Source organism: Rana temporaria, chromosome 2, assembly GCF_905171775.1.
Source record: "Rana temporaria chromosome 2, aRanTem1.1, whole genome shotgun sequence".
Lineage (NCBI taxonomy): Eukaryota > Metazoa > Chordata > Amphibia > Anura > Ranidae > Rana > Rana temporaria.
Window position 1 is genome coordinate 420,628,671 of NC_053490.1, and position 24,766 is coordinate 420,653,436.

The following is a 24,766-nucleotide window of genomic DNA, read 5'->3' on the forward strand; positions in this document are numbered from 1 at the left end:
TGAATTCTGCCGAGGAAACTGGTCGTGTGTACGGGGCCTCAGACTTTTCTGCATCCTAAGGAGGTGGAGAATTTTTTTTCAATGCATTGTAACACACCACAAAGCTCATACTGTATGTAGACCATTTATGTGTTGTGCTACTTGGCCCGTGTAGGGATGTCGCTGAATACCTGGACAGGTGAGTGTCCTTTTATTAAAAGTCAGTAAAAATCAGCAGCTACAGTATTTGTAGGTGCTGACTTTTTGTTATTTTCAAACAGGGTGAAAGCCCTCTTTAAAGCATTTGTTATCCCAGCATTTCATATTCCTAATATGTGCATGCTATACCATGTACTTGTATGAGAAAGTATCCTGTTTTCTTTGTATGCTCCATTTATGTGGTGTTCCTGCCATTCCCTCTGCTTTCCTATTAAAAACTGACCGCACTAAGCAGCAGAGCACACGGTGATCAGTTCTCTAGCTATGCTGGGAACTCATTGTGCCCTCCTCCAATGATCAGATTTGTCCTGAAATGTCCCCGCTGCACAGCCATTCACTGGGAAGCTCAGTGTGCTTTTGCTTCTCCTCCCCCCAGCTCTTATGCAGCTGAAAACAGGGGGAATGTGATCACTTAATAAAAAAAGGGGGGAAAAGTGTATTTATGATGTATTTTTATATCTATATGGCTTTTTATCTCTATTTTAAACTGGATGAATTGTTTTATAAGGTGATCGTTCACAATCACTTTAAGTAAATTAGCTTGTGTAAGTGAAAATGTAAACTATGTTTTTTGTTTGTAATTTATGGAAAATGTAATTGAAGGGAATTTCTCTTATCTTAATACAATGTGCTCCTGCAACACTAAGGCCCCTTTCACACTCCTGAAAGTCGTACGACTTAGACGCGACTTTGCTGCACGACTTTGATGCGACTTGAAGCAATGCCTGTGTAATCTTCAGGTCTATGGACCTCAAGTCGCATCAAAGTCAGACCAAAGTAGTGAAGGTTCTACTCTTAAGTCGTTGTGATTTGAAGTCGCACAGATATGAATGGTACTCATTGGAAATCATAGGGTCGACCTGTCATGCGACTTTGCATTCCCAAGTCGCATGACAAGTGGCATAAGTGTGAAAGGGGTCTTACTGTAGAAAATGCAAGACAATATTACTGAGATCAATACTGTATGTATATAAAAACTCTAACTATACATACACAGAAGCAGTGAAGTCTGTGAACATAGTACTCCTAGGAATCCACATTCCCACTAATGATGTTGTAGCAATTATCTGCAAACACAATGACAAGAGAGTGCATTTTTAGCCAAAAACATACATATTGAGGAAATCAGACATCTTACACTTTTCTAACATATAAGATTAAAGTACAGTGGAACCGCGGTTTATGAGTAACTCAGTTAACAACTTTTTGAAAGACAAGTAACTTTTTCAAAATAATTCTGACTCAGGTTGTGAGTGTTGTCTCGCAAAACGAGCAGAATTCAGGCTAATGGGGCCTGCAGTACCGCATTTGGCCTGAGGTGGGGGGTGCCGGAGCTGAGCCGAGCGGTTCGGAAATCCATGAAAAGGCCTGAGGACAGCTAGGCTGATCTTGGCAAATCTCGGGAAGTACGTTTTTCCGAGGTTTGCTGAGGTCAACCGAAGTGTCCTCGGGCCGAGGCTCTCCGGCCCCCCCCCCCCCCCCAGCCTCTGGCCACATGCGGTATTGCATGCCATTGAAGTCAATGCGGAATTAATTCCATTGACTTCAATGGGGAAACTTGCTTTGATATGCGAGTACTTTGGATTGCGAACATTCTCCTGGAACGGATTATGCTCGTAATCCAAGGTTCCACTGCATACAGTATGGTGTACAGATCGCTGTGCGTAGGTGCCTATTAGGAGCATAACATTTCTACTCCAATAGCATGGAATTGCTAAAAGCCTAATGACTAATGCCCTGTACACATGATCGGTTTGTCTGATGAAAACGAACCAATGGATTTTTTCATCAGATATCCGATGAAGCTGACTTTCATCAGTCTTGCCTACACACCATTGGTTAAAAATCCAAACGTGTCCAACGCGGTGACGTAAAACACCAATGACCTGCTGAGAAGAATGAAGTTCAATGCTTCCGAGCATGCGTCGACTTGATTCTGAGAATGCATGGATTTTTGACCGATGGATTTCCCCACAGACGATCGTTTTTTTTCTATCGGTTTTTAAACCATAAGAAAAATTTAAAACAGGTTCTATTTTTTTTCACCGATGGGGAAAAAAAACTGATGGGGCCCACACACGAATGGTTCGTCCGATGAAAACGGTCCATCGGTCTGTTTTCATCAGACGAACCGATGGTGTTTTCAGGGCATAAGACCCACATAACACAGAGCATGGTGTACCCTTTTCAAATGTCTCTGTGGGTTTGTATATATGGGCCAAACAACCCTCCAATAATGTGTTAGAATTAAAAAGTCCAAAAATATGGTTTATGCATTTCTTTCGAGAAAAAAAAAAAAATCCTCCGTGCTTGATAAAAATAGTAATGAGCAATAATTCAGAAGTAAGTTCATTGACACATCATACATAAGACTCTTCAGGAATTGTAAAGCTCAGGTTTATGACCTACATTGGATGGTTTTGGAGTTATTATATTGAATATGAATGTATATTGAATATTGAAAATATATTGAATAAGAATGACCTCAATTCAAACTTGACAGTAATTTCTAAATTTAAAAAAATAGAAGCACTGTATGAGAGAAGGCATCTTAAATTTTCTTAATTTTGCCTTTTTTTTGACAGAAAGGTCTCTTCTATGTGCCTCTCTGACCCCGGTTACATTGTGTTACTAAAGGCTCAACTTTCCAGATTTTAGGGTTAGGACCTACCAGCAAATAATACATTTTGCTATAATAAATATCCCCCAAAAATATATATAAAAAAAACTTTTTTTTTCCTCAGTTTAGGCCGATACGTATTTTTCTACCTATTTTTGTTAAAAAAAATCACAATAAGCCTTTATCGATTGGTTTGCGCAAAATTTATAGCGTTTACAAAATAGGGATAGTTTTATGGCATTTTTATTAATAATTTATTTTTACTACTTTATTGTGACTGCGACATTATGGCGGACACATCAGACACTTTTGACACATTTTTGGGACCATTGTCATTTTCACAGCGAAAAGTGCTATAAAAATGCACTGATTACTGTGAAAATGACAATGGCAGTGAAGGGGTTAACCACTCGGGGGCCGGCGGCGCGCTCGCAACCCACGGCTGAGCTCTTAAAGAGGACGTATATATATACGTCCATGTGCCCAGCCGTGCCATTCTGTCAACGTATATAGTCGTGCGGTGGTCCTTAAGTGGTTAATAACAGACTTTTTGTCTTAATACCAGACTTTAGCTTTTAGGTCCTGTATGTTATAGAGCTGCATACAGCCACCCATGCACATGAATCGGTGAAGGTGGCTGTACGCAGCTATGCCCCGCTATTTGTTAGTGGCGCATTTTATAGTATTAAATGCGCACAGATATAATGCAATACATTATGAGCATTACATCTGTGCTCGTGTGTTTCTTTGCACAAATACCTGCATATAGTCACCTTTACCTATTTATGTCTATGGGCTATGTCTATATGCATTTTTATGTCTGTATGCCGCTCTACGACATCTGAGAAAACAAAAAATGCACTGCGTCTTTGCACTGCACAGGCAAATGGGCACATATACGTATAACCTTCAACTTCGATGGCTGGCTGTAAGCAGCTTTAGGACATTCAGGACACCAAATAAACTTTATGATGCATGGGTAAATGTGCCCATGTGCACATAGCTTTAACCACTTAAGACCCGGACCAATATGCAGGTAAAGGCCCAGGCCCCTTTTTGCGATTCGGCACTGCGTCGCTTTAACTGACAATTGCGCGGTCGTGCGACGTGGCTCCCAAATAAAATTGGCATCCTTTTTTTTCCCAGAAATAGAGCTTTCTTTTGGTGGTATTTGATCACCTCTTCGGTTTTTATTTCTTGCGCTATAAACAAAAATAGAGCGACATTTTTGAAAAAAAATCTATATTTTTTACTTTTTACTATAATAAATATCCCCAAAAAAGATATAAAAAAACGTTTTTTTCCCTCAGTTTAGGCCGATACGGAATTCTTTTACCTATTTTTGGTAAAAAAAATCGCAATAAGCGTTTAACGATTGGTTTGCGCAAAATGTATAGCGTTTACAAAATAGGGGATAGTTTTTGGCATTTTTATTAATAATTTTTTTTTTTACTACTAATGGCGGCGATCAGTGATTTTTTTCGTGACTGCGACATTATGGCACACATCAGACAATTTTGACACATTTTTGGGACCATTGCCATTTTCACAGCAAAAAGTGCTATAAAAATGCATTGATTATTGTGAAAATGATAATGGCAGTTTAGGAGTTAACCACTAGGGGGCACTGTAGGGGTTAAGTGTGACCTCATGTGTGTTTCTAACTGTAGGGGGGGCAGGGCTGGACTTGTGACGTCACTGATCGTCTTTCCCTATATCAGGGAACAGACGATCAGTGACACTGACACTGTGAAGAGCGGGGAAGGTGTGTTTACACACACCTCTCCCGGTTCTTCCGGCGGCGATCGGGTCCATGGGTCCCGCGGCCGCGGTCACGGAGCTTCGGACCGGGTCACGGGCGCGCGCCCGCGGCTAGGCACTTCAAGAGGATGTACAGGTACATGATTGTGTCCAGCCGTGCCATTCTGCCGACGTATATCGGCGTTAGGCCGTCCTTAAGTGGTTAAAGTATAAAATAGCTGAAAGTTTACATGTAAACAACAAGGGAAGTTGTTTTGGATGTACACTTTACAGATTTTAAAACCTAAAAGTCTTGACCCTTTGCTGCTGGACACATTTTTTGTTTGCTCATGCCAAAATGCTCCTTTTTGGCCTGAAAAATATTTATTATCCCAAAACATATAGCTAGATTCAGAAAGACTTAGGCTGGCGTATCAGTAGAATCGCCAGCCTAAGTCTGAATCTGCGCCGATGCAAATTTAAGCGTATTCTGGTAACCAGATACGTTTAAATTAGGCTCAGATACGAGCGGCGTAAGTGTCTTACACCGTCGTATCCTAAAGTGTACTTTTTAGGCTGACCGCTAGGTGGCGCTTCCATTGCGGTCGGCCTAGAATATGTAAATGAGTAGATACGCCGATTCACAAACGTACGCTTGCCCGACGCAGTAAAGATACGCCATTTACGCAAGGCATTTTTAGGCCTAAAGTTATTCCATCAAATAGCTAGAATAGTAATGTTAAGTATGGGCATCGTTCCCGCGTCGAAATGTGAAAATTTGACATTGTTTGCGTAAGTCGTCCGTGAATAGGGCTGGACGTAATTTACGTCCACGTCGAAACCAATAGAACCGTGCGGCGTACTTTGCCGCAATGCACACTGGGATATGTACACGGACGGCGCATGCGCCGTTCTTAAAATTAGTCAATCACGTCAGGTCACCCCTCATTAACATAAAACACGCCCCCTCAGCCGAATTTGAATTAGCCGCGCTTACGCCTGCCCGATTTACGCTACGCCGCCGTAACTTAGCAGGCAAGTACTTTGTGAATCATGTACTTGCCTCGCTAACTTACGACGGCGTAGTGTAAACACGATACACTACGCCGCCGCAAAGTTAGGGCGGTCTATGTGAATCTAGCTAATAGTATATTTTTTTAAACGTGCAGGAACTGTACGAAAAAAATGTGGGAGGTGATAATTTTTATGTTGGGATTTAGCAGCTTTACAGGCCCCTGATTATGTCTTCATTACAGCACGGCGCTCAGGGATTCATTTTAAAACTGTCTCACGACTGTTATTATTTTAACCCTTTCAATGCCATTACATGTAGGACAGATGCTTGGCAGGGTTACAGTAGAACTCAAGACAAAACTTTTTTTTTTAGTTTGGGATTAGATATGGAAAGGTTTGAATCTCCCCATGTGCCTTTTTGGACAGTCTCCTCTTTCAGTCCTAGAGACACAACAGGACGTGAGTAGTGAGTTGAAATCCTAACCAGGTGTCCCATTAGGAAGACATCTCCCCACCTCCTGTTCTGATGGAAACCATAAATGATTTTAATATTTTGGATTTCAAATAATTTTCTATTTTGTGACTCACATCACCAGGACAAACTAAGATGGCTGATGTATACAGGAATAAAAGCCTTGGAAAAGTTTTAACCTTTGGGCACCATGCAAAACAAGAAAAACAGGTGTATTATCTGAAATGACTCAAGGCCTGCACAATTATATGGCTTAGTAGGTCGGACTTGTATCTTCTGGAGATGGAGCTTTTTTTTTAATGTTTAAATTTGCTCAACTTTGGTTTTTGTGTACCCTTTGAAAAGGACTTAAAATGATATCAGTTGTACTTACTGGAGCACCAGCATTCACCCAGATGATCATGGATTTTTTGGCTCCAGGGATTTTCTTGTACATATAACATGCTTCTTCTATGAATACTATCACTGCTATTGCTGTCATAAATGTTAGAATAGCAAACAGCAACTGTCCAGTGATGTCAAGCCCTAGAAAATAAAATAGCAAAAATATGCTGGTTAATAATAACCCAGGTAAATATAAGCAATGGTAATGCTTAAATAGTTACATAGTTCGTGAGGTTGATTTATATGAAAGCCTCTTAGTGTAAAGAATAAACATACAATTATAGTACCATCATCATGGGAATCAATTTTGAATAGAATAAAGGTTAATGGGGCCCCAAAGGCCCAAAAAGACCATTAGAACAGATAGGGGCAAAGGGACTATAGCTGTACTAAGTAAACAAATTTGGAGAAGTGTTTGTAGTAAAAGTAAAAGATATAAATCAATTTATTTAACAAAATATCAAAAAACAGGAGACACACATAGTTATAAAATACATCAAAAACAGTATAAAATGGTGGACATATTGTACGACCAACCGTCCCAATCACCGAGATGGTATGGACCCTAGACGAAGGGTGGCGGTGAAACTAAGTCAAATCTCTACTAGTTTTGCAACGATAGTTGCTTCGTCAGGAGAATTTCTGTACAGAGAGACCACCTGCTAAGGAGCCATGGGCCGACCGAGGAGATTAAATCTCACATGGGGGGGGGGGGCACGTAAAGATGGAAAGCGGGTCCAGCAGTGGGAAACCTGTATTAACTGTGAAAATATTCAAAGTAAGGGGGCCCTGAGACCTTTATGATAAAAAGCAACAGCACATAATCAGCGGCGCAGGGAGCTGTGAGTAACAGATTAACCTGTGTCAACAACAAGGAGATTGTCAAACAAGAGTTTTTATAAAGTGGCAGGATTATATTTTTATCTCTGGAATAAATTCCCTTTTTTATGCATACTAATATTTTGCTAGCTTTGCTTGCTACAGCTTGGCATTGCATGCCTTTGTGAGTCTGTGATCTACTAGGACCCCCAGATCTTTCTCTATCCCTGATACCCCCAGAGGTTTTCCTCCAAGCGATTAATTTTAATCGGCATTTTTGGCCCCTAAGGCTACATTCACACCTGAGCGTTTTGTCGCCTGAAGCGCGATGCTCAAATACACTAGAGGGGAAAAAATACATTATTCCCTATGGAAATGGTTCACATCTCCACTCCAAGCCGCTGAACGCCTGAAGCTCAAACAAGTTACGGACCCTTTTTTGTCGCGCGTATCGGGCCGTTTGGTCGTTTTTGAGCGTTTTCATTTCCCATAGAAAGTAATGGAAACGCTCGATTCAAGCGACTAGCGCGACAACGAGCGTTTGCTACAGGCGTTTCATTGCTTTAATTAATAGAACATTTCACCCAGGCAGAAGATTAAAAAAATCTACCAACATAGCAACAAGTGATGAAAAGATGATCCTTTTTCCTATTGGCTGAAATAAAAAACGTCGAAGTACAAAAAGCATGAATACGCGACAAAACCCCCCGGAAAAAAACGCCGGAAAAAACGACCGACGCTCAGGTGTGAATGCAGCCTAAGTGCATTACTTTACATTTTTCAACATTAAACCTCATTTGCCATGTAGTTGACCAGCCCATTATTTTTTTGAGGTCTTCTTGTAAAGCTTCTATATCTTGCTGTGAAGTTACTACCTTACTTAGCTTTGTGTCCTCAGCAAACACTGATATTGAGCTTTTTATAGCAACCTCTGTATCATTTATGAAACAATTAAACAGAATTTTCCCAGGACAGATCTTTGGGGAAACCCACTTACCACTCCATGTCCCTGTAACCAGTTTTCTATCCATTTACAAACCCTATGGTCCATGCTTACAGACCTCAGTTTGTGAATTAAGCGTCTATGTTGAACTGCATCAAATGCTTTTGCAAAATCAAGATACACCACATCCACTGTAGAATGTCAATAGATTGGTTTGGCAAGAACAACCTTTTATAAACCCATGCTGATTACTACTAATGATACCGTTTTCATCCGAAAATTTTGTGATATAGTCCCTTATCATCCCCTGCAATAGTTTACATACTGTCAATGTTAGACTGACTGGTCTGTAGGTCAGTTTTTTTTTTATTTTGGCACCATGTTGGCCCTTCGACAATCAGCTGGTACTAGTCCTGTCATGTTGTCCATAAAAATTTGGAATTAATGGTCTGGCTATAACCTGGCTGAGTACTTTGAGGACTCTCGGGTGTAAGCCATCCAGTCCTGGTGATTTAATTGTGTTAAGCTTTTCTATTCTTTTCTGGACTCCGGCCTCTGTTAGCCACAAAGGTACATCCTGCGGCGTGTTACTAACAATACAGTTGTCATGGATATGTAGTATGTCTGGCAGCTTATCTTTCTTTCCATGTGTTCATTAGAGGCCAGACTCTCTTATCTGGCTGCCTTTATCATCTCTCCACCCCAGGCCATCCCAGGAACTCTATATTAACCAGTTCACTGCAGGTCTGCTTTGCTGATCAACGTTGTTTGTTAGGATTGTGTTCCTGCTAGCCGTGTGCTACATTATTTCTGTGTACCGATTTTGGCTTGTCTCTGACTACTCCTGTTTGCCTGTGACCCTGACCCTTAGCCTGTCCCTTGGTTATCCTCGTCTGCCTGTTGCCCCGACCTCGGCTTATCCCTCACTTTCTCTGTGTCCTGAGTGGCTGCTCCCCCTCTCTCTCTACGGAGCGTGACCTAGGGGACTCTGGGGGCCGCGACCTGGATCCAGTTGCAGCGAAGACCATCCTCACCACTAGAGGCACTGGTGAATACCAGCTGGATATTAGATTCCGTGCCCTGGGGAATCTTGGTCTCAAGCTTCTTGTAGGGTCCCTGTTTTTGCCCCAGTGAACCTCTCCTCCATATCCTCTCTGTGGTCCATCCGCAGCAGTCTGCTATAGGGTTCACTACCTTGTGGTGCACCCCTGACTCCAAAGGGGTGCACTTGTCATCTGGCCACAGGTGATATGACAACAGTCTTTGTTATACCCCTCCTTTTCCTGTGTAAAACTGAAGAGAAGAAAGCATTTAGCACAGTTGCCTTCTTATTTGTAACCAACTTTCCATCATCATCCTTTATGAGTCCAAGATTCCCCAGGGCACAGAATCTAAGATCCAGCTGGTATTCACCAGTGCCTCTAGTGGTGAGGATGGCCTTCGCTTCAACAGGATCCATGTCGCGGCCCCCGGAGTCCCTTTATGAGTCCAATATGCTCTAACCTCGTTTTTTTACTGTTCATATATTTTAAAAATTATTGGGATTGATTTTGATAAGAAATTAAGAAATTACATGCCTTTAAAAAATTAGCATTCCCCTCCACCCAGTCAATATCTGTATAGTTGAAACCATGCCATTTCAAACTGTGATATGAGGGCCAATTCCTCCTCATCCTTCAGATTAGGGGGCCCCACTATTAATTTCCCACTTGTCCCTTCGCTTGGAAGCTCCACCCACAGGAACTCCATCTCCCCCTTTGACTATTTGCAATGTAATTTCTCACATTCACTTACAAATCATTTTTGATATACAGACAAACCCCTCCTCCTCTTATACTCTCCCTGTCCCTTTGATTAAATTAATACCCCTGGATAGATGCTGACCAATCATGTGAGCTAAATAAAAAAATATTTTTCCAATGTAGGAAATCATGTGAGCTGCCAAACCAGGTTTCTGATAAACCCACTAAGTCTAAATCTTCCTCAGGTAACAGCAGCTCCAACTCCTCCATTTTGTCATTTGGCATTTGTGAACATGCCTCTGAGTTTTGTGTGCAAATTATTTCTTTCTTTCTTTGTTTTTTTTTAGGCTTTGCTGATATATTGCCAACCCAGGGTTTAGGTATTATATTACCACCAATGTCTCAGTGAATACCCTCTAACCTCTGCTCACAGTTGGCTATTGCTTCCTCTAACCCCCCCCCCCCCCCACTACCACCTAGTTTAAAAGCTAATTGCTGGTTACAACTGTGATTATTTTAGGCAAAGCAATCATTTACTCACATACATTAACTGAGAAAAGATAATTTTCTGTAATTATAATGTTATTACTTTCAAAGCAGTGAGCTTTTAGACAGTGGTGTTGACATAAAATGATCAACACGTGCCACCGCTGTATGTTCTGAAATAGACCTGTAAGAGGGTGTTAGTTTCCCCTTTTTAAGGTGGGGCTCTGCCTGCCTCCAGCCAGTCTGAACTGGTACTTCCTTTTCACTTGCAGGGTACATAAATGCTTGCAGTGGAGTTACTAGTGAGGCAGTTCATCGGAATAGCAGAACCATGGATAGCTCCAGCAGGCCTAATCCAGTCCTTTAGGACAGGGGTCTCCAAACTGCGGCCCGAGGGCCGGATGCGGCCCTTTGCTTGCCTTTATCCGGCCCTTGGAGCACTATCCCTCCCAATGATATGAGACACTATTCTGCCATCTGACACCGACAATGGAGCACCATTTCTCCAACTGACACCACTAGTGGGGCACTATTTCTCCCTATGATACCAACAATAGGGCACTATTCCTCCCCCTAATACCAGATGTTTACTCCCACTGATGCCAGGAAAATTTTCACTCCTGCTGGCCAAAGTCCGGCCCTCCAAGAGTCTGAAGGACAATAAAGCGGCCCTTTGTTTAGAATGTTTGAAGACCCCTGCTTTAGGAGAATAGTTCTGTGATTGCAGTGCTGGATTATTGAACCAGTGGAAGAGATATTAACATTTGAACCTTTTTTGTCCTTTCAATGTCATTTTACCATTCAGTAGAGTTAGCAGTTTTCTGGTGGCCCTCAGGGTGTCAGGCAGAGCATAGAAGATTCCACTGCTACCCTGGGATGAAAGAGAAAAGCCAGTGGAAGATACATTTGAACCCAGTAAACCACCCATGGACTGTGAGGCCCTGGAGGTCGCAATATGGTGACATGTAACCGAGCTACAAGGAAGAATTAACCCAATCTCATAACTTACAGTAGTCTCCCTAGTGTGGGAACTGGCTTATCAATAGAGATGGACTGAACGGACCCGAGGGTTCAAACACTGCGAAAGTTCAGACTCAAATAACAAACCCCATTAAAGTCAATAGGACCTGAATGTTAAATATCAAAAGTGCCCATTTTGAAGGCTTAAATGCAAGTAATTTGGCATACAATGGTTATAGGGGTCTGGGTCCTGCCCTGGGGGACCTGTATCAATAAAAAAAAAAAGTTTGTGAAAAACGTCATTTTTAAATGAGCAGTGATTTTTTGATTTTTTTTTAAAGTGAAAGCCTAAAAATGAAAAAATTCCTTCCAATATAGTGCCTGGGGGGTCCCCTTAGTCTAACTGTAAAGTGGCAGATCTGTATAATGTCTAGAATCTGCTGCTGCAATAATTTCATTTATAAAGCCCCAAAAAAATGAAAATATTCCTGCAAGCTGCCTTTATTTTGCTCAGCAACAACTGGGGAGCCAGTGTGTATGATGAGGCCACAATGTAGTGCACTGGGTACAAGATTAGAGATTTTTTGGATACATTCTGGTGTCACTTTGACTAAAATTGGTCTTTGGGTGTAATGGCGCCTTCCCACCGTAACCCTATAGAGATAATCTTGATGAAAGCAAGAATTTGTCTTGCTGTAAAAAATTGCAATGATATGCACCTGTCAGACAGGTACTGAAAAATTGGTCTTTGACCAGCACGTCCACCTTTGCCTGTCGACAAATTTGTTGCTGGCCCCCTTACAGTCCCAGAGAAACGTCTGCCTCTCCTTGTTGTCCTCCCAGACATTATTGGGAGGGAGGGATGGGGCTGTGCTTATAAGCAAATGTAAGGGGGAAGTTGAAATCTGTATGTAAATGCACTTTAATCAATGTAAAAAGGTGTTTGGTCCCCTTTAGTTTGAGTACTCACACTACACAGACACACTCCACGGATACAATATAATATACTGCAATATAATGAGCAAAACTGGCAGTAACGCACGCAAAACTATATGGCGTTGAACTGGCAGTAACGCACACAGAAGTGAATGGCATTAAACTGGCAGTAACACACGCAAAACTATATGGCGTTAAACTGGCAGTAACGCACGCAAAACTATATGGCGTTAAACTGGCAGTAACGCACACAGAAGTGAATGATGTTAATCTGGCAGTAACACACACAAAACTATATGGCGTTAAACTGGCAGTAACGCACACAGAAACAAATGGTGTTGAACTGTCAGTAACGCACACAGAAGTAAATGCCGTTAAAATGGCAGTAACACAATCAAATAGACAGTGTTCAATAGTCACTACACTGAACTGTCCCTACTCTAGCTATACACTATACATGTCAAGATTACTGACACAGTCTCACTAAACTACATTACACTGAAACTATCTGAGCTGTCCCTACTCTACACTAATGTATGTATGAATGACACAGTCTCACTAAACTAAAGTAAAACTTTCTGAGCTGTCCCTACTCTAGCTGCACACTATGCAAAGCTGAATGATGGTCCTCCTCACAACACTCACACTATCCCTAGACTGACACTAAACTAATATTCTACACTGACAATTGAAGCAAAATAGCACAGTATAGCACACTAACTAGCTAATAGCACTAAACAGAGCCCTGTTCCATCTCTCTCCACGCCAAAATCACACTGATAATGGATGCAATTGCAGGAATACTTCTATACTGTGGGTCGGGAATGAGCCATGATTGGATAAAGTCATGATGGCAGTGTCCAATCGTGACTCTGACAGTGCTCTGTGCCCTGATTGGCTGAAGTTTTCACTGCTTCAGCCAATCAGGGCTTTCAATGCACTTTTCAGCGCCGCAATGCATTGTGGTCAGTTCGGGGGGGGGGGGGGGGGGGCGAAAAAACGGTCGAACGTCCCGAAAGTTTGACTGTTTCCAGAATGACCGAACAGCGAAAGTTCAGCACAAACTTATGCTCGGGCCAAACCGTTTGCCCATCCCTACTTATCAAATGCCACTAGGGGGTGCTTTATGCATAAACATTGGAGTAAAAATGTGTTTTTGATTTGCCTACAGCACCAAATAAAACACTAAAATATTACTGTATACTGCACTGCATAAATACCTTCTTCCACATCTAAAGTGTAACTCCACCCTAATTTTTTTCATTTTAAAGGATGCAGACCATACACTTTGTAGCCTGTTTTAATAAGATTGTGCAATTTAAAATGCATTGTGTATAGTCTCTTTAAAGCAGCAATAAAAGCTACATCGTGTTATACTGTTATGACTCCGCGATATACTGGATATGATGTTTATGGAATTGGATCTCAGCTGAGGAGGCCTCTCAGATTTCAACCACCAGTTCCCTCTCACAGTATAATAGAGAGTTTGGGGTTTACAACATCACATCCTCCAATGAGAGCAAACCATAAGTAAAAGCTTAATAACTCTTAAGCTTAACTGAGTGACTGATATATATATATATATGAACAGTCCTGATATTACAAAAGAAAAGATCAACTTAATCTGAGGTCAGCAATCAAAATAACCAAGTGTTGCAGTCTCTGTTGAATATCACCTCACAATATGATTATCATTGAGTAACACTGCTATAACTGATGGAAGTATGTGAATGTTACCAGATAATAGGTATCCTGGAGATTACAGTCCTGGGTAGCGTTTTTAGTATTCACTATAAGCAAAACATCATGGTAATGAAATACTTGCGGTTAGTAGTTTAGATTGTAGCTGGATTCACAGTATAGCTGGAGGTGTTGCTCCTATGTTCAATATGGCACAAGCAGGTTGTTGATCCAGTAGGGAATCCTTTTCCTATAGTGCAGATGATGGGAAGTCCCAATAGGTAGGCATGCAGGAGTTTGGATGGGGTGAGGTCTTCAGAATAGGAGTGAGCAGAGTGGAGGCTCCAGGTGATAGAGACCAGGGTTCAGGCTCCGGGGACAAGGGGTGCTACAGGGCAATCTGTAGCTTGGTTCCGGGTTCCAGGTGGCGGCAGGGTCCAACGAGAATAACCGAACACCCTGCCACCGATCCTGGGGGGTTTAAATAGCCCGGGTGCCGAGCGTTCCACGCTGGGACGCGCTTCCGCGTTCCAGCGTGGAACGCAGACGTCCGCGCACCGGAAGTGACGCGGACGTCTTACAGAACGGAGCGCAGCTGTTAGAAACAGGGACAGCTGCGCTCGTTCTGCATGGAGTAACGCCGAGGGCGTTACATATACAGCCTCAATTGGATTTACCAAAACTGTGTAAGGTGAAAGGCTACCTAAGCTACTCCCTACTAAATCTCTCATCTTTAAAATATATAAAAATCTGTAAGTTTGTAAACTCTAGGAGATCTTTATTAATAGAGATGGAGTTTCCCTGTTTTTATACATATTTCCTGGAATAATTTTTGTAATAAAAAACAGTAAGAGATGAATATTATACCAATAAGGCCTACTGTACACTGCTGCTGGTAAACGGACGTTTATGAGCAGTTGGGCATTTTTTTTAACTGCTCTTGAACTCTCCTCTATGTTATCTTATCAGTACATGTACACAGGGTTGTTTACAGTCATTTATAGGCAGTTGAGTTTAGAGGCCTTTTCTGGAACCCAAAAAAATGCTTACAGAAGCTGTGTTTATAGGCATTTCAAGCTTCAAACGAAGCTAAACGTGGCTAAATGCAGCTAAACGCGCTAACTCACGTTTAGCAGCGTTTCATTTATAGACGTTTTTCATTTAAACAAAAAAATTCAAACACTTCTAGACGCAAACACGGCTAAACGTGGCATATAAACACAGCTAAGCGGCCATTTTTAGACACCGGTTTCTAGCTGTCAAGTTAAATCGTTCAGGAGAGGTTGAACAATGTCCCATGTATATGAAGCCTAAGCTAGTATTTATCTTTTTAAAAATTCAACTTAATATAGTAGCAGATTTGCTATTATGTTTTAAAACCGTTTTTCATCCAATGTGTCAGATTTTTATGTCTACTAAATGTATCTAATGGACACCAAGTGTAATACAGAAAGGGTCAATTGCAAACAATTGGAATGCTAAATCATAATTAAGTTCATGTCACAAAGATCATTGGTATGGTTCCTATTGTGCTGATGCTTTATGTGATAATTGCAGATTTTCTGCACAGAGTGAGCTTTTATCATTGCCCACTTTCATGGGTTTATAGATTTTTTCTAACATGTTTCTTCTGCATTATGATTGCTTGTTTATCTGACACCCAAACTAGATTAAACTTGAAGAATCCATTCTCTGGCTAGGTTTTGTATAATAATGTAGATGTTTTAGTGTGTAATATAGTATCAACATTATTAATTACATGTTTTTTAGGAAAATGCCTTATTTCTTTATGGCAACTGATCCTCACATACAGTTATCATTATTATTACTATTATTATTTTATTGTATTTGCAGCCATTTTATATTGTAGCACATTACAGTATGTTTTACAGAAACCATTGCATTGTTAGAAAAGTAAAGCTTTATTTATATCTATGCATTTTGGTGCATTGCGGGCATAGCCTGTTATACCTCCCAACCGTCCCTGACTCGCCAGGACTGTCCCAGAATTTGATCCATGTCCCGGGGTCCCGACAAATTAGGATTGAGTACTGGAACTCATTTACACTTTGCATGGCAGCTGGCATCTCTCCCTGGCTGCCTCTGACACACAGTGCAGAGCGGAGTGCACTGAACCCTCTACCCTCCTCAATCTGTGTTTTCCTGTACACAGAGGAAGAGGTGGGGAGCAGTACAACTACTCTGCCATAATGCCGGGATGGGATCCGGAAATGGATGGAGCTTGGATGGGATAAGAGCAGGGATCCTTAAACTACGGCCCTCCAGTTGTTGTAGAACTACACATCCCATGAGGCATTGTAACACACTGACATTCACAGACATGACTAGGCATGATGGGAATTGTAGTTCCTGAACAACTGGAGGGCCGTAGTTTGAAGACCCATGGATTAGAGCAGTGTTTCTCAACTCCAGTCCTCAAGGCGCCCCAACAGGTCATGTTTTCAGGATTTCCATCATTTTGCACAGGTGATTTAATCAGTTTCACTGCCTTAGTAATTACAACAGCTGAGGGAAATCCTGAAAACATGAACTGTTGGGGTGCCTTGAGGACTGGAGCTGAGAAACACTGGATTAGAGGACTGGATGGAGTCAGAATGGGATTGGGGGAATTGGTGCAGCCGGGATGGGATCAGGGGAATAGATGGAGCTGGGATAGGGTCAGGGGAATGGGTTTTGTGTAACCACATCCCACTGCTAAGAGCTTGGCCATGCCCACATTTAACCACGACACACTATGCACGCCACAGGTCTTGTCCCTCTTCCAGTGTCCCTCTTTCTAAAGTTCAAATGTTGGGAGGTATGGCCTGTTATTTATTTTAGGTGTTTTTAATATGCTTTGCCATTTAACCCTATGTACTGTGCATTTTGCAGAAACCTGGATCAAAGACACAGCAAGCAGGACTTTAATTTAATGCACCACAATGCCCTGTCAACAGGATTGTAGTTCATGTAAGTACTGCTTCTTAGTCAATGGGAATGCAAAAAGAGCTCTAGTTGGGTTAAAGATGTTTAGTAGTGTTTAGTAGAAGGAAAAATGCAGGTCAGAAGGAGGTTAAAGCGGAGTTCCACCCAAAAATGGAACTTCCGCTTTTCGGGAACCCTCCCCCCCAGTGTCACATTTGGCACCTTTCAGTGGGGAGGGCGTGCATATACCTGTCTAAGACAGGTATTTGCACCCACTTCCGGGAATACACTACTGCGGCAGTCATGCCCCTACCCGCACCCCCCGCTGTCTTCTGGGAAACATACTGTTCCCAGGAGTGAGCGGGGACCAGTGGCGGCGCACTGCGCTACTCCCGCAGTAGAAAACCGGGCAGTGAAGCTGCAACGCTTCACTTCCCGATTCCCTCACCGAGGATGGCGGCGGGTGCAGCCGAGGTGACGAGCGATTGCTCATCCTCGGCTGCCAACATCGCAGACGCTCTGGACAGGTAAGTGTCCATATTTTAAAATTCAGCAGCTGCAGTATTTGTAGCTGCTGGCTTTTAAAAAAAAAATTGGCGGAACCTCCTCTTTAACTGCAAGCATGAGCAATGTACAGTATTTTGAGACCCCTAAGCAAAGATCTCAGCCCCACAATTCAGACCCCCACTTCCTGGAGTGTCGGATCGTGAGTCTTCCAGCATTCCTGTCCCTCCCCCCTGCCCTCTCAGCACCTACGTCATTGGTGTATTTCTGTCGAAAGAAAGAAAAAACTAGTATGATTACCAAAAGCTGTTGCATAGTATAACCTCCGTCATTATTTACTATACAATGGCTATCAATGTTGATCTTGTATGATTTTTGTACGTTCAGCAGAAACACTTTGATGACAGGGTGAGGGCACTGCAGGCAGCCAAAAGGTCTCATGATCTGACACTTGTAGAAGGGTTGTTTTTCTCTATGAGTTGTGGGGTACAATCTTTGCTTAGAAGTCTTAAATTTCTGCAGCAAGCAGAGCTTCTGTAAGTACAAACAATACAGATTGCAAACCTTTTGTTTAATTGTGAGGGTAAAAGGTAGTGTCTTGGTCTCTTTAAGTGTGGAAAAAGCTTGCAGCTTTATGATAAGTCCTCAGATTAAAGTTGAAGTTTACATGTGTCACTCACCTTTAACAATGCCAGAGAGAGCCATAAATATCTAGCAAAGTAGGCGTGGTAGTGTTTGCTTTTATGGTCATAGGCTATTCACCTCTTCTTACCTTTTTCTTTTTATAAGTGTCAAGAAAAGTAAATATGTACAAACACATTTTGCAGAACAGATTTTACTGCTAAATTGCACTAGTTTATTCTGTAGGGAATTACAAGTTACACTGATACATTTTTTTCAATGACCGGAAGTCATCAAAATATCTTTAAACAATCCTTTTTTTCCAGATGAGGTACATGCAAAATTGTAATGTTATTCTTACAAACCGTGTAAATCAGGATGGGTCAGCATTTTCTCCCTGTTTTGTGCATTTTGGGCCGGGACTACAAGCCTGCCCATGGTTTTTCCATGTGATTTTGGAATTTCTGTGCATTTCCTCAGCTTTTTTTAGCCCAAACTGATTTGTGATATGGGATACTTTTCAGGGATTACAGACACAACTTTTTAAATTTAAAAACAATAATTATTACATCTAACAGCTATAGTTGCCTATAGATCTGAGAGTGTGGCAATTTAAAAAGTTATTATTTGAATGCCCTCATGACAAGCTTTTTATAGAACACCTTGCAAATTCGAGTCTCACTGTTTTTTTGTTCAGTCCAAAAAACTGAGGAGCTCTGGAGAAGCTTGCTGAACCAACTATGCAATGTTGGTACACCGATCTCCCTGAGCTTTTGTGTTCTGACAAGGGGATTGCCCCCACCAAACCAAAACACACCGGTCAGCTCTGGCAGCCTTTGGCTGCCACTGCTGATCGGATGACAATTAGATGCTGGTTTTCCAGGATGCCCGCTCGAAAGAAGCTGGCTGTTCGGCCGGCTTCTTATGAACTCACCAATACCAGCCAATATTCGGCCCATGTCTACTAGACTTTTTTATGTTTTTGTGAATAAAGGGGATAGGGGTAAGGAGGCAAAATGTCATTGTTTGCTTATCAGGGGAACCTTTGGGACAAATTTTCAATTCTGTCCCAATGCTAAATTTTCCAAGTGGCAGCATTGATGTGAACCCACAGAATTTTGACTTGTACCAGACAGACTGGATGACTCATGTTATGTCTATGGTAGCTTTAGGCTTCATGTACACTACAAATACTAAACTTGCGTTTAGGGAGCTTTTAGCGTTTTTTTGCCAAAGCTCCTAAACTCAACTCCATAAAAGCCTATGTGTCAATGTACACTAATGCCGCGTACACACACGCTGAACTTCCGACAACAAATGTTCGATGGGAGCTTTTGGTCGGAAATTCCGACAGTGTGTAGGCCCCATTGGATATTTTCTGTTGGAATTTCCAACAACAAAAATTTGAGAGCTAGTTGTCAAATTTTCTGACAACAAAATCAGTTTTTGTAATTTCCGAGCGTGTGCAGCCAATTCCGATGCACAAAATTCCACGCATGCTCTGAATCAAGTACGAGACGGAAGCACGCAGTCTGGTAAAACTAACGTTTGTAATGGAGATTCGGCACGCTGTAACAGACTGAAAAGATCAAGACTGAAAAGCGTGAATCGTCTCTCACCAAAGTTCTACTAACACGACTGGTATGGAACTTTTCTAATGAACTTTTCTAGTGCCATTGTACGTGTTGGACGTCACTGCATTCTTGATGTCCGTAATTTCCGACAACATTTGTGAGACCGTGTGTATGCAAGACAAGTTTGAGCCAACATCCGTCGGAAATGTATCCACGGTTTTGTTGTCGGAATCTCCGATCGTCTGTACGTGGCAATAGGCTTTTACCAAAGTTTAGTGCGACTTGTCTCACGAATTTGGACTGCAAAATCGTATGACAAGTCATGCTCCATTATTTTCAATGACTACCATTCATATTGGCACGACTTTAAGTTGTGCCTACTTCAAAGTAGTCCTTGCACTACTTTGGTCCGATTTTGATGCCACTTACACAGGCATTGTCGCGAATCGCGGTAAAATCGCGTCCGCAAAATTGCGGTAAAATCGCGCGACTTTGAAGTCGTACAAGTGTGAAAGGGGGCTTAGGTGAGGATAAGATAACCTCCCGGGAGGCTCACTCTCTGGCTCTGAACACACCTACTTAGCTTCATTAGGTTTTCAACAGCTGCAACAGCATCTAGATACCCACAGCCTACTTGATCCATTTCAATCTGGCTTCCGTCCCGGACACGGGACGGAAACAGCATTGCTCAAAATATGGGACGACGCTCTCGAGGCCGCAGACGAAGGAGAATCTTGTCTCCTGGTTCTGTTGGACCTAAGCGCTGCCTTCGACACTGTAGACCACAAACTATTACTGACTCGGCTAGCTGACGTAGCCAAAGTCGCAGAAGATGATTTATCTTGGTTCTCCTCTTTTATGTAAAACCGGTCACAAACAGTGAAATTGGGACCCTTCACTTCTGAGAAACGCACGGTATCATACGGAGTCCCTCAAGGATCTCCTCTATCGCCGGTGCTGTTTAACATCTACCTTCGTCCTCTTTTTGAAATCATTAGCAGCCAAAAACTGCTTTATCACTCATATGCAGACGACACGCAACTGTATTTCCGCATTTGCAACAAAAAGGATCACCACCTCAATCTAGAGACATGCCTCTTTGATAGAAGACTGGATGACAAAGAGTTATCTTAAACTCAACGGAGCGAAAACAGAACTTCTCCTGTTTCACGCCAAGCGTATGAATCAACCTGCAACAACTTGGTGCCCCCCGCCCATTCTGGGCAAATTCATCACCCCTAGCGCCAAAGTCAAAAGTCTCGGAGTCATCTTTGACTCCTACATGACAATGGGTGCACAAATAGGGTCAGTAGTCAGCGGATCTCACCATCTGCTGCGCCTACTACGCAGACTTACTCCTTTCATTCCCAAAGAAGATATAGCAGTCGTGGTGGGAGCAATTGTAAACTCCAGACTGGACTATGCAAATGCCCTTTACCTCGGACTCCCCAAGTACCAAATCGCGCGTCTGCAAGTCGTTCAAAATACGGCCGCCAGACTAGTGACTGGGAAAAAACCATGGGAATCAATCTCACCTTCACTGAGATCCCTCCATTGGTTGCCAGTAAAGGACAGAATTGTTTTTAAAACACTCTGTCTAACGCATAGATGTATCTATGGGAATGCTCCCCATTATCTATGCGAAAAAATAAAAGCTCACAACTCCAATCGCGTTCTGCGATCCACCAACCAAAATCTCCTCCAGATTCCGAAAGCCAATTACAAGTCCAAAGGAGAAAGAAGATTCGCGGTCCAAGGTCCCAGACTATGGAACGCTTTACCAACCAGCATTCGGTTGGAGGAAAATCACTTAGCATTCAGGAAAAAGCTTAAGACGCATCTCTTTTGATATCAAAAGAGACAGGAACAACAAGCGCCCAGAGGCGATTAAGTTCACATGTGCCGCGCTATATAAATTTTCATTCATTCATTCATTCAAAGAAAGTTAACAGTAACGCTACAACACGTAGATCTATATAACCATTGCACTTGGTTGTAAAAAAAAAATGATTTGGGAGAAACTAAACCTAAATATATAGAAAGTGCTAAAAAAGAAGGGGGAATTTACTTATAAAGAAAAGCTAAGTCATCACAGAGAAAGAACATATTGAACTAGGATGTTCCCGACACTCAGTATTACATTGATGTGTAGCTAAATGAATTCAACCTTAAAACAAGTCCAGTTAAATGTGACTAGCTGTGACTAAATTAAATCTTTCCAAGACATATTTACCCTGGCAACTTCCAGAGAGTATTTATTACACAAAACCCTATTTTGGAACTACGCAGACTGAACAAACATATTTTTCTGATCAGTGAAATGCTGCATACTGACTTAAAATTGTAAAGAAACTTTTGGTCAGTGAGCCTGCCTGCCAATCAGACTGATGGACCAATAGCAAGGAGTGGGGTTGTAATTGCAAGGCTCCAATTTTTGGACTAAAGCTGACATGTGCCTAACAGAGCATCCTGGGGCTGGGGATCTCCGAATGCTCTAAAAGAAGATAAAGATGCCTCTGTGCACCAGGTCATGCCCACTAGTCTTTTCAGTTTTTTGAGTGCAATTTTTAGTAAGGCAAAATTTTGTATAGGTTTACTTTAAAGGTCATATATAGGCAACACATTTGTTTTAGCTTTGAGTAGAATCAGGAATGTTTAAATCCCATTTCAACGTGTGTCACTTCCTGTCCTGGAGATAAAACAATTGGTAATAGAAAATTAGCATAAAATGAAATTGCCAGCTGTCACCAGAACGTGTGTTTCCATTGTGAGGCCCCGTACACACGACCAGTTTCCTCGGCAGAATTCAGCTTCCGACCGAGTTTCTGGCTGAATTCTGCCGAGGAAACTGGTCGTGTGTACACTTTCGGCCGAGGAAGCCGACGAGGACCTCGGCGAGGAAATAGAGAACATGTTCTCTATTTCCTCGTTGTTCTATGGGAGCTCTCGGCCCGCCGAGGTCCTCGGCGGCTTCAGGGCTGAACTGGCCGAGGAACTCGATGTGTTTGGCACGTCGAGTTCCTCGGCCGTGTGTACGAGGCCTAAGATTCATCCTCACATCTTGGTCTGGGAGCAACTGCAGGAAAGCAAATCACTTGATTCCCCCATCAACACTGAATGCGGAGCCATTGTGTTCAACACAGTGAATACTGCTAGCCACTAAATAGCCGTTAGAAATAATCGCATGTAAAATCCGACACACTGGTAGCACCCAAGTTGATCGTTCGATCAACTTGGGTGCTACCAGTCTGTTGGATCAACTTGGGTACAACGATCAACTTGGGTACATTCAGCGTGTCCATCCCTACCGATCCGGACAATATTCGAACTGTCGATGGCCAGCTTTACACAGGCTGCATTCCAGCAGAACCTTCATGCTTTCAGTATCTTCTCACAGAAATAAAACACGGTCATTAACAAAGATAAGCTGCCACAGTGACTCATACAATGGGAAATTCATAATTTTGGTTGCATACAAGATAATAACTTTTCTGAAACTATCCTGAAACCATTCTTATACTGTCTACAGCAAACTGTAGGCTAGTGAAGGCTTAAAGCGGGGGTCCACCCAAAAAAATTTTTTTGGCTGTTTTTTTATTTCATCCCCGTACCTACCGTATTTTCACCGCCGCTTCCGGGTATGTCTTCTGCGGGACTGGGCATTCCTAATTGATTGACAGGCTTCCGACCTTCGCATACTGCGCGTCACGAGTTGCCGAAAGAAGCCGAACGTCAGTGTGCAGGCGCCGTATAGAGCCGACTCGCAGTCCGGCTTCTTTCGGCAACTCGTGATGCGCTGTATGCGACGGTCGGAAGCCTGTCAATCAGTTAGGAACGCCCAGTCCCGCAGAAGACATACCCGGAAGCGGCGGTGAAAATACGGTATGTACGGGGATAAAATAAAAAAAACTTCCGATTGTCATACTGACAACTCGGCTGAATGTAATGTTAAAACATTTTTTTTTGGGTGAACCCCCGCTTTAATGTATAATCTGCATTTTACACAACATGTGGCTTCCCCCCTGATTAGAAAGCATCTAGTTTGGGTGGAGACCGTCATTTTTTTTATTATAGTGCCAACCTCCCTTTTTTACATGAGAATCAGATTTACAATACACAGAGTAGGGATGTATCTGTCAGCACTGAGCACACAAACCCAAAAACACATAAGTGAACAAAAAAATATTTTATTATTACAAAAATAACTAATTTCGGTATAAAATGATATATAGCACCCAAAATGTTGTGGATAATGTGGATGCCAAATCCCATTTTTTAACAGAAGGGATAAATAATTTGAACAAATAAAATAATTTTTGTATAAAGTTTGGCTTTGCGTGATGTGTGCTGACAGATAATTCTCTGTACAATTTCCTTTCCTCGTTATTACACTTATATAGAAGACGAACCTGCACAGAACTTTGATTGTGTTAAAAACATTACATAACTAGGAAATGTTCACTTACTTTCTAGGATCTCATAGGCATATGGTCCTTGTCTGTTCCTGCAGATAGGATTAATTGTAGTAATACTCGCATTAGTTGTAGGATTTTCTGTTACAATCATTTTGTTGTCCACTTGATTAGTTAAATCAGGTTTCTTTCACTGTTCCTTGTTGTTCCCAGCCTGTTTTTTATTCTGTCTGACCGTTCAGAGCTCTAACGACAAAGGATTTAGATTGCCAAACAATACAACTTTTTCTCTTTCCCCAGAGGCAGCCTGGTAACAACTAATTTCATAATAAAGTAATGAAGCCGAGCTGTGTTCTTCCTCTGCTCTTGTAGACTTCTTATAGTCAGCAGCACATGTCTTAAAGCCAAGGCAAGTTCAGCTAAACATCAACCAAAGGATATAAAACAGGTTGTAAATAAGTGATCCAAGTGTTCCATAGTGTAAAGGAAGAATGTATGCTGGCTCTATTTAACTACTTAAGCCCCAAGTTACATTTTTTTTTTGCTAGAAAATTACGTAGAACCCCCAAAAATTATAATTTTTTTTACCAACATCCTAGAGAATAAAATGGCGGTCGTTACAATACTTTTTGTCACAACGTATTTGCGCAGCGGTCTTACAAGCGCACTTTTTTCGGAAAAAAATCAAGTTTTTGAATTAAAAAATAAGACAACAGTAAAGTTAGCCCAATTTTTT

At 41.9% G+C, this 24,766-nt stretch overlaps 1 protein-coding gene across 1 annotated transcript in view; it reads right to left on the minus strand.

The window, feature by feature from the left end:
- Positions 1-24,424, minus strand: part of LOC120927498 (organic solute transporter subunit alpha-like) — a 62,880-nt gene extending 38,456 nt beyond the window's left edge. The window contains exons 1-3 of the mRNA XM_040338209.1: positions 24,085-24,424; positions 6,418-6,569; positions 1,192-1,265 (exon numbers count right to left, since the gene is read on the minus strand). Of these exons, the coding sequence (XP_040194143.1) occupies positions 1,192-1,265; positions 6,418-6,569; positions 24,085-24,184 (326 nt within the window). The 5' untranslated portion in view covers positions 24,185-24,424. The remainder of the gene's footprint in view (positions 1-1,191; positions 1,266-6,417; positions 6,570-24,084) is intronic.
- Between the last annotated feature and the right edge of the window lie 342 nt (positions 24,425-24,766).